The sequence below is a fragment of the Morchella sextelata genome (assembly GCF_020137385.1).
Source record: "Morchella sextelata strain SCLS chromosome Unknown scls_22, whole genome shotgun sequence".
Classification (NCBI taxonomy): domain Eukaryota; kingdom Fungi; phylum Ascomycota; class Pezizomycetes; order Pezizales; family Morchellaceae; genus Morchella; species Morchella sextelata.
Window position 1 is genome coordinate 915,372 of NW_025408637.1, and position 11,493 is coordinate 926,864.

Consider the following 11,493-nt stretch of genomic DNA (forward strand, 5'->3'; position numbering starts at 1 on the left):
CAATGTTTCCTACACTGCTATCAATTCTGATGATGAAGCTGATCCCTCCAATGCCCCCATATCCTCCGAGAAGACAAAAAAGATCCCTAAATATTCAATCACGAAAAATCACTCGGCCGTTTCGAAAAAGAAAAAACCTTCCTATACACCAGCATTTGACCCAGCTTCTTTGCCAGATGCACAGTGGTTTGAGCCTTTGATACACCTCCGTCCTCTGCACAAAGTCTACAACAAGTTGCCACCTGCATTGGGCAATCTTGGCATCATTGAACCCATAAATATCTTCCAATTATTCTTCACTGATGACCTGTTGGAGGCTATCTCTGTCAACACCAACCATTATGCTGCACAAAAAAGAGTGGAAAAAGGCCTCGAAAATATGAGAGGAAGGGCGTGGAAAGATACTACATTGAGAGACATTAAATGCTGGCTTGGGATTGTGATATATATGGGAGTTGTGGGTCTACCTGCAGTGAGAGATTATTGGTCAACAGATGGGCTATTACCTTCGCATGATATATGCCATTACATGAGCCTAACACGATGGGAGGACATCAAAGGCTATCTACATATTGCTTCACCCGATACTGCAACTCATGATCCTACTGGAAAAAAACTATGGCATCAAAAAATTGATCCCCTCCTCAACCAAGTTAGATATGCTGCTCAGTCGTACCGGATTCCTTCCTCGAATATTTCAATCGATGAAGCAATTATCAGATGTACAGGACGGTCCTCAGACACCTACAAGACACCTTTCAAGCCTATACGTCAAGGTCTTAAATTTCACTGTGCTGCTGATCATGGTTACATTTTCGATTTCCATCCAACATCCAACAAGTATGGTCCTGATGCATTCTCCGAGTCAACAATCTCCGAGCACCTAAGCGATACAAATTCCCTCATTTTAGAGATGACGTCACGATTACCTCATAATCATTCATTCAATCTCTATATGGATAATTACTATACAAATCTGCCTATAGTTTCTCTCCTCCGGAGAAAGGGAATAGGTGCATGTGGTACAGTTCGCACCACCTCTAAAAACTACCCCTCCGAACTTATTATTCCAAAAAATTCGCTCTCTCAACTTGCATATCACTACCGAGCTGGAGTTGTACAGAGCGGGGTTGCAACAATGTTATGGATAGACAATGCACCTGTATCTATGATGACGAGTATTCATCATTTGAAAGGAAGAAAATCTGAGGTTATCAAAGAGCGGCTTAAACCAGGGCCAAAAAGTACCAATTCCGCTGGTATCAAGCGAGCTCAAGTATTTACCGAGGGAGAGTGGAAGGCTATGCTCAATATACCTACTTGTATTGAGGATTATAATCATCATATGGGTGGTGTAGATATTGCAGACCAATATCGTGCCTACTATGATACTCAAATTATATCAAGAAGAACTTGGTTTCCTATTTTCTTCTGGTGTACAGATACGGCATTGATTGATTCTTTCATTATATTCAATGACCTTGCCGCACCTATTAGTCATAAGAAATTTAGACTACAGGTTGCTTGGAGTCTGGTGTTGGACAGCATTACAAGAGGTCAAAAAAAGCGAAAACGTACCAGTGAACTTGATCAGCTAAAGGACGAAGAGCATACCCTCACAGATTCTCATGCCAGCAAATCCCTCTATATTACCAAGCGAATGGGTCTACCTGTACCCGCCACTTCTGAGCAACATTTACCTATACAGCTTGAAGGAAGGTTGCGCTGTGTCTGGTGTAGGTGGAACAGATCACTGGAGGGGGGGTCTGGGGGCCCACAGGCCCCACAGACTATTTGGAAATGCGAGTCTTGTGGCTATGCTCTATGTCTAAATGATAAGCGCAACTGTTTTTACATGTACCATAAACATCAAGAATAGTAGACCTGTTGTGGTAGTGATATATTATTTTTCATCGTGGTTGTCACCCTGTAATTAGGGTTCGAAATCGAACCCAACCCGCTACGCATGAGGGGATAGGTCGAAACAGTCGTACGTACAGAAACACTGTCTCCAGCAACAAAATACTCCCATGTTGTCCTATCGTGTCATATACGCCCTAGGCGAATATGAGCACCGGGGGTGCATCATGGCCTATCACTCGTCACACGCTGTGTCAACCTAACCTAGTCCGTTGCCCCTACTGTGAGAATCGGGTTGGTGGCGTGTGTAGCGAGCATTCCATGGCACGGGAAAGGACGCGACAGACTTCACGGTCGAGTATTGAGTGTTGTGGTGTCAGGCTCGACAGGTACAAAACCTCACTGAACGCTGCGGAAAATATTGCGAAGAGAAGGTTTTGAGGGGAATTCAGATGCAGAGCTTATTCGAGTCTAGAGCCTTAGAGAGGAAAAGAGAAGAGGACTCCCTCCTCCCTTTTTATCCTTCTCGTTTAGAGCCACCTAATTGATCTATACGTTGCCACCACCTCCCCGTACTACAGTGTTCTTTCCATGTCTCTTCTTCTCCCACTCGGCACTAGGCGCGCACTAAGGCCAACAAAGCAGGATTGAAGCGGTGGACAGGTATCCTATAGTCCCTTTTACCAATCATAGGTCAACGCAGAATCAATATGATCCGCCGCCTGCGTGCCGCAATTGCAATCGGGCGCTGAGCGGTGGTAGTCTTGTTTTCTTACCCTAGCTAGATTGCAGTCAGAATCTTGTACCTCCGACTGTTCGGCGCTGTAGTAAGACCAGGAGCTCCGAAATCCAGCTCCCGGGGAATCTGTGAATGTAGCTTTTTTTTCTGGTGTGGTCGACTCGATGTTTGTTTTTCGGCCTTGTTTTAATCATGCCAAAGATGCCGATATAAAATGTCGGAGCGGCAAACCCTAACCCTGGCAATATATATTTCCATAAAGAGAATGTACAATTAGAATGAATTTAAGGGTGGATGTGTTTCCAGCTACCTCGTTGACTGCACTACCTCCTTGACATCTTTGGATTGTCGCGCTGCTTATGGAATTGCTGGTGGTGTTAGGATAGGCCGGCCGCGATCCTCAATACGTGACCCCCGGATTAAAGGTAATGGAGGGAAGCTGATTGTTAAAATATTGGATGTTGGTAGAATGGGTTCAGGAGGTAGAAAGGCCGATCGGCATAGAATACTAGGGCGATAAAGAGGGCTGCGGACTTGCTGCGGCGGGAATGTGGGATAGGTATAAGTACTGCTCTATATATATGATTTCGATCCGTTCCGGAGGTTCTACATGGCCCCGTGTACATTGGCCCAGTACCTGTACTCCTCCTTTTTTGGAATCGTGCCAAACGTCCCTTGCAGGTATGATCGGTGACTCGGTATCCCGGTTTCACCAACCTCAAAGTACGCTCAATTTTGGCACTGGTTATCTCACCTCGACCTCTCGCCTCCGCCCTCAGGACCTGTGGCGATTTGTGGCGCGCGATATATATCCAAAATTGGAGATTAACCGGAACCGTCAATCTATAGGCGGTGCAAAAGTGATATATCAGGAACGTAATTTGAAGCTGCTTCGAATGTTAGCGGTGTATAGTATTTACTTGTCGTCAAATTGTCTCTATCATGGCGTCGTCGAGTTAGGCTCAATATGTTGTGATTACGGGGAACAGACGAAGCATAACATAAATCGTCATCTCGGTTGTTGGAAATTAGAACTCTCTAGATAACCATTGCCAGTTTGAACGGTAGGAACGTATTTTCGGGGAATCGCCGATATGATCCATAGCTGGAGAAATGGGGTCCACCTCCGATCCGATACCGATTTCGAAATGTTTACAAGGCCCGGAATTTAGATTACACCTCGACAGGAACGACGGAACACAAACCGGCGAGATTGTGTACATTGGTAGAAGATTGTTGAAGATTCGGGAAGAGAGCATAATATTAGCGATTTTCAAAGAATAAGCTTCTTGCTGCTGTATGATGGTTTATCAGGGAACAGAGTCAAACCCCCCGCGGTTCCTTTTCGGATTCCCGAGCTCAGGTATGGTATTACTCATAATCTCATGAGACTGGGACGAGAATAACAAACGGCTTCACCGGCATGGCTCTAGAGTCTAGATCCATCATGGACAGGGAGAAAGTCTGGGGGCGACCTAAGCGCCGCGCCAGCAAGCGAGGCCAATGGAGCGGTTACATCCTGCGATATGCATTCTCTTCGAGGCACATGTAGAGTAGGCAAAATCTGTACATTCGAAATCTCGGCTGGCCCAACGCGATGTGTTTCTACAGGAGGATGGACCGCGTTTGATTGATCCACCGCGGCTGCAGCCTCGCCATTGGGTGTGACCAGTGAGACGACATAGAAGTTGGTCCCCCTCGATACATACTCCCGCTTAGATAACGCATCTCCGGTATCAGATTAGGCATGGTGGGAAGGTCGATCAACGCATGCAATTACTAACCCTAACCCTAAGCCACCTAATCGCAACATCGGAAGGAGATTTTTGGACGTGTCCCGCATCTAAAACGTTTTCAAGTCACGGCAAGGCGAGAAGTAGCGGCCAGGAGTATCTTCAGGCTTTCCTGCTGCTCACATCGACCGGGTTTGAGGATCATAAGGCCGAATGGTCGATATTTCCTCTTCCAACACGATCTCCACGTATCCAGTTACACAGTGATGCCGACGTTACAATTTTTCGAACAGAAGAAGAATGCAATTTGTGAAGCATTCTGTACCTTTCTTTCGTGTCGGCAAGTCGCATACATTACGCAAGTTCCCGTCGCTGAGTGCTTGTTGCTCCTCCTATTATTGTCGCTCTCCCGAGCGGAAACCTCATTTGAGAATTGAGAGTTTTAGATTTCCGCCCTGGTTATCATAGGTTAGATCTATCTGATATCCCTTCGCGTTCAACACGTCACTCTCCACTTCATCTCACCTACTGGACCGTAGGTAAATTGATGTCGGAGGTGGTGAACTATCATGGCATATATTAAGCGGACCTGAATGGGAAGAAAATAAAGCCCAGCGGTACTTAAAGTTGACGAATTTTATTACTGTTCAGTGACGTTAGCAGATAAGGCAGATATCTGTTGATGTCAGATCTTACAATGTCGTGGATGTCAATGATCAAGTTACCTGTGCATCCCAGAGCAACTTGCAAAAAAGCTGGAAACTTCTCGATGATATTTGAAGCGTGTTGCTGATCAGACATACCCTAGTAGCTCGGTTAATGAATCAACCATTGCCTTTCTCTTCGAACGAGGTAGCGCAAGCAAATCTTTTGATTCTTTTGGAAAGGAGTTCGGCTGTTTCGGAATGGAAGCGCTGATCCATTTCCAGGCTGTTTTGATCGTTTCCAGGCTTTTTAATGGGCGGGCACAATACGGGCCGGACCGGTCCAAGTATACGGGCGGTGGGCCGGGCTTGGAGTTTTCTCTGCTGGGCTGGGCCGGTCCGGATGGGTTTTGGGACCGGTCAAGGGGAATAATATATGGGCTAGTTTATAACTGGATTTCTCCACTCATTATGAGATAAATCCTCAATGCAACAATTTTATAATACCTTTTTTCCTCTTTCGACTTCGATGAATATCATTGGGGGGCCCATATATTTATATTTCCGTGACCGGTCCTCATGGTATATGGGCCGGTCGGTCCGGGCCCAACATTTGGTGGGCTGGGCCGGGCCGGGCCAAGGTCAAATATAGACCGGTCCAGCCCATTAAAAAGCCTGATCGTTTCCCCCAATTCACTTCCCCAAAAATCGATATCACAGTTTTCTCGATACAGTTCCTAAATAAATACGGTTCTAGCTTGATTCATTTCCTTAAAAGAGATACAAAGAGTTTTGATATCGAATTCCGTTGTGACCTTTTTTAGAAAGGTGCAGAGGAAATGGGTAGAAAAGGCATTAGCTATGATAGGCCTCTGCTAGCCGGGCTTGGGCGTGGGTAACCAATGTGTGGATTTTAACAAATCTTTCTGTGATTTGACTTTATGAAAAAAGGCCCTAGAATAATACTCGATTTCATCACCAGTATATGCTAAATGTATATTCCTAGGACCTTCTGAATCAAAGGGAAAGCCCAGGGCACAAGCTTAAGCCCGTATATATCGGAAATCAGCTCTCTACTGTTTGAACCTAATCGTTTCCGGGGCACGGGTTGAAGATGAAAGAATGTCATATCGCCGAAAGATGATTGTTACCTCTTCTCATATTTGAATCCTGCACGAAGAGATAAATATTTCTATATTAGGACAAAGAGTTGTGAGCAGGATGTACTATACAAAGCTTCCGCCCTCTAGCTTCTGGAACAGAATGCACCATTAATGTTCGTCGAGTGATCTGTCATGATGCACCTCCGAGAATATCACCATCTTTTCAGGAGCTGACGAGGTACCCACACGGTCCAGCGAAGTCTGGAATAAGTGCAAAACATTTGCAAGAAGTTATTGTCCCACTATTGTCGAATATATATCACTTTCCCTTACTGCTGTCCCGCCCTCCGCTAAACACCCCTTTAAGGTATAATCCCTAGTATATATAGATTCCACGGATCTGTGGAATTTGGACAGTTCGCTGATTATCTCGATATCTGAACCAACCTTGAACATCTCGCAGCACTCATCCACAGAGGAATAGAAACGCTGGAGACGTTTGGGCCTGTGCCGTATATCGCTCCGATCCATTTTGACTGTACATGTGTTAACCGGTCGCGATGATCACGATCTCACTGCATGGACAGATGCCTCCGGAGGTTCGGCCAGAACCTTAGACAACACGTTGGCAATTAATATTCTTAACATATACCATCATACCGCCGGTCTCTGATAATTTTTCGACGATCTCTCGAAGGTGAAAACCTTGGGTGTGCATGTCGTAATTGACCACGACTGATGATTTCCGCGATCCAGTCTCTGTGTTATCTCCTACGGCTCGCTACGGCACGATAGCTCTGTGTAGTTAGTGATTCCAGCAAGCCTTAGGATACACTCTAGGAGAAACTGGGCACTTGACCTCTAGGCTCCGGGGTATTTCCATCAAATAGTGAACGTGTAATTCTGCGCTTTAATGATAATATATTGAGCTATATGGAGCGGTAAATGTGTCAAAAGTAATTTTACCAACGGTAGTCAATGATTTACCACCGGTGGTATAAGCACTGAATTTCAGTCATTGTATCTGCACGCTATCCTACATTAGTACATTTCCACCGGTATAAACACTGAGTTTCGGTCTTTATGCTGCGCTATACTAAATAAGTAAATGTTCAATCATTAATGCCAAAACTTATGAAAATTTCCCACCGATGGTGAGATTCCCCGCCGGTGGACAATTTTTATATATATTGGCATTATATGGCCCCTTTTGGCCAAAGGGTCTGTGCTTTTATCAGAAAAATTAGCATTATAGGTTATAAATACAGGTATTATTTTCACCACCGGTGGTAAAATAATTACTATCGTTGGTAAAATTACTCTTGACACATTTACCGCCCCATAGAGCTATAGCTATCGATCCATTGGGGAACATCATTGATGGAGAGATCTTTCGGGATCCCGACCTTACCATCTCCACACTGTGAATTAACACAAGTGCTACTCTATGAGCACAAACAAGGATGACCGAATGCATCACGGCCCCAGTTGCCCATGGGCTGGCCTAACTACATAGTACACATGATGTGGCTGGAGACGTGGCTGAGTTAGGAGGCTAAGCGATGAGTATGTTGCCTTTTTCCATATTATGCATAACTGTTCACTAGTTGGTATAAGACGAGAAAGACTCTCCTCTCCTCGAGAGAATCATCAATGACGGAAGTGACCACAGTTCAGTAAAACTTCACTGATGTCCGGGATTGTCTCATCTGATGTCGCGACTCGCTATAACATAAATTTAGAATCTACATCAGGACCAAGCCGGTGCGGTCCGTGTGATTTTCGGATGGCCAGATGTTATCAAATGAAACGCTTAAATAGAACTCTCACAGGTTCCCGCGCGAAACAGGAACACCAGATCTATGGTAGTAGGAAGTACGCCTACAGTAGATATATCACGTGACTACCTGCTGCTCACTTGGCTTACTTCGCCACAACGCCACAAGCTGTCCGAGTGCGAGAACACTGCCTTGCGATCTGCAAAGTTGAGTTTAGGGTATCATGGGAGGTTTGATGATCGCTGAAAGTGATATTGCTCGTTAGCAGAAATAGACGAACATGGAGATAGCAACCATACAAACCACCTAACAACATCGAAATTCCAAAGTCGGACTCTCGAAATGACATTTTAGCCGTAGGTACTATCGCTGCCGGAGAATCAATACCTAAAACTATTTTGCTTTATATCCTTGTAGTTGTGGAGAAATAAATGTTTGAAGATGCACTATCATACAACTGAATGTTCGCTTACCTGTGGTAACCCAATACATTGTTTTGGGTGCAAATATTAAACCAACAGGGTACTTGTATGTAGATTACCCGGCTAAAGGCAAACCAAAAATACGAGTCTGTAAAGATGTTAACAAATAATGAAAAATATAGCAAAACCTATCACATATCCACCCCGGCCACGGCCGGGTTTAGCTGGAAATATCGTAGGGATGGAACTGAGCGGGAGTTACATATTTACCAGCTAACACAGGTTTTTCTCCCTCCGAACGCTGGAAGTCTCGTGGGTATGGAACTCCAAGAGAGTGGAATTATGATCGTTTTCTCTTTGATTCGATTGAGTCTCCTTTTTTTACAAATCGAGAAGATAACCCTAACCCTAGAGAACAGTTACACAAGGAGCTGTATTGAGCGGGGTAAGTCTTGAACCGATCGACAGCTCATAGACGGCAGCGCAATTATCAAAAATATACGCCATTCTCTCTATACGCCAGACAGACGGTATCGAAATCAATTTATCTTGTCAATTTGCTCACCTGTGTACTAAAAGAGGGATCTGAAGCTCGGAGTATCGCTAAGCTCTCCAGTGGCATTCCCGAAGCGTTTCACCTCCGGCATCTATCATGGAAGTCGCAGCTTCGATAGTAGGACTTCTAGCTGCCGGTGCACAGGTCACTTCCATCTTGCGAGAGTTTCTCTCCTCAGTCAAAAACGCCCCGGCTATAGCCAAGCGACTCGATGACGAAGTCATCCATTTTCAATATATCATTCTCAAGATCGATCAAACGGTAATTAAAGGCAAAAGTCTTGATCCCGATCGCGCCGCTCTGGTCGACATCAATCATCTCTGTGCCGCACTCACCGCAGCGGTTTCCACATTCTCAGAGCTGGAGAAGGAGTTGGACCGGATTAAAGCCCGCGGGAAAATGGATTTCTGGGATAGACTAAAGTGGAGCAGAGCAGAAAAGAACCTTCTGAATATCTCTCTGCGTCTAAATAGACACGAGACGTCTTTAACCCTCATATTTACAATTCTCACCAGGTAAGCTACACCCTATCCGATACATGTCCGAGGATACTGCGGTCTTCCGAGCCTCCATATACTCCCTCGCCTTGTTTTCTCAGAATGTCTGTACATATATGCTGACTTTGACTTCGCCTTCAACTTAGCGAGTCCGTTACCCGAGCCCTATCAAGCAAGGAGCGCCTTAGTGGCGAGTTTGATGCGGAATCGCTGGCTGTTAATCAAGGTAATCGTATATATTATATCCACTGTAACACACTCTCATAACTGTTGCATAGCAGATAGTGATGCCGCTTCTCAATCAAATGATGGCTCGATGTCCAACGCATCCACGGGTACAACATCCAACCCCTTGGTTGGAATGCATGAATTTGAGTCGAGTTTGTCCAGCTCTCGCGCATATAGAAGGGCGCGAGATTCCGATTCCATATTCTCACTAGAAACCCTGCAGAGTAGGATTGGGCGATGGTCGATGTATACAGCATACTCAAATGACTCTGTGTTCTCTATGCCGATATCACTCCGAGAAGTGGCAGGGGTGAGTCTGGCAGACAAAGCCATAGCTCCAGTGCTGTTGCCAATCGCCGTAGATACCATCTACCACAATGACCATTATCGAACTAGCCCCCCACATGAATTGATGAAGGGACCGACTCCAAAGTTAGTACTTTATGCCGCTGCTAGAGAAGGACGATACGAGGAGGTTCGCGACTTGCTTCGGCGTGGTTTGGATGTCAACGAGACCGGCCCGAATGGAGATACCACATTGGACGTTGCGTTTCAGAACCTACATATGCTTACAATAGAGATCCTACTACTATTCGGTGCGCGTATTAGCCAACCACCAAACTACTAGTACGTTATCTTTGCCTATCATGAGTACATCTGTCAACTCAGAGGTGGACTTACGCGATTTGTTACAGTGAATTCTTGGATCTTACTATAAAACAGGGAGGCAGGCATATTTTTCAGATGATTCTGAAGAGGTGCCCGCATGACCATGTTTCTTTAATTCTCGACGGTCTCTTTAGTCTCAGTCTACGTTCAGCAAACATGGAACCCTATTCTTTCGCATTGGGACTCGCACATCACCTGGATCGTCACATTTATATAGATATCCTAGAAAGCGCCTCGCAACGCGCTGCAGCTTTACGAGATGAGGCTGCCATAAAGTCGATGTTTCAAGACTCAATCAGGGTAGGAGATGGTCTTCATGCGATTCAACGCGTGCTCCTGAAACAACGATCTCCAGAGCCCGAACTCATTTCATTCGCCTTGGAGAAGGTAGCTCAATTGGACACTGAACAAAGCATCCATCTTGCCTTGAGCCGCAGGGTGAAACAAAGAAGCTTGCCTCTCATTGGGTTATTATTCGGGGTCAATACATATGGTGCAGTAGTCGATGGTCCACTGCGTGTCTTTCTACAACCCGCTGATAGGGCTCTCGTTAAATTTCTGTTGGCCTTAGGGATTGACGGAGAAGCTGATCCGTATATTCACGTTACATTACTTGATCCGGCATTTTTAGATGACGATAGAGAAAACCCCAAAACAATACTTCATTCGGCATCGCTCACAGGCACTGTGAGCAGTGTCAAGACTCAATTGTAGGCGGAGATCGGCATTAATGCCACCGATGGAAATGGTTCAACGGCATTGCATCTCGCTTTACAGGAAGGTTCCTGGAGCACGGCGCACTTCTTGATAGGCGGTGACGCAGACGTAAACCGTCCAAACATACTCGGTAACATACCACTGATGATAGTAGCCGCAAAATACTCCATGGGAGCGGGTGCTGTAATAGATCACCTTGTAAGTAGGGGCACAAATTTGAACGCTATATTCCCTTCTGGGGGCACTATCCTACATTTCGCCGCAGAGTATGAGGAGACCCACATGGTCGGCGAGCTCCTAAGGAAAGGAGCTGACAAATACGCTCAAGATCACGACGGCCGTACCCCAGACCAGTGCACTCATAATAAGGAAATAGTCCGCATGATCCAAGATTATAAGGGACGAGGTCCCACCAGTGAGTATCCCGCCGTAGTCACTTATTACATGTTGCTAAAATATGGAAGATGTTATATTAACACCACGATCAGAAACGAGTCCGTTCATCAACAAGCTAGACCATGACCAAACGTATGCATATCTTCGTTAG

The 11,493-nt window shown here is 45.5% G+C and overlaps 1 protein-coding gene across 1 annotated transcript; it reads left to right on the top strand.

Moving 5' to 3' along the window:
* Nucleotides 1-8,931: 8,931 nt before the first annotated feature.
* On the top strand, nt 8,932-11,493 carry H6S33_007148 (uncharacterized protein; the record flags this gene model as incomplete). The annotated part of the gene is made up of 6 exons (XM_044838497.1): nt 8,932-9,350; nt 9,479-9,558; nt 9,611-10,187; nt 10,256-10,916; nt 10,944-11,361; nt 11,435-11,493. The coding sequence occupies 6 exons, from the start codon at nt 8,932-8,934 to the stop codon at nt 11,491-11,493; spliced, it is 2,214 nt and encodes a 737-aa protein (XP_044689312.1).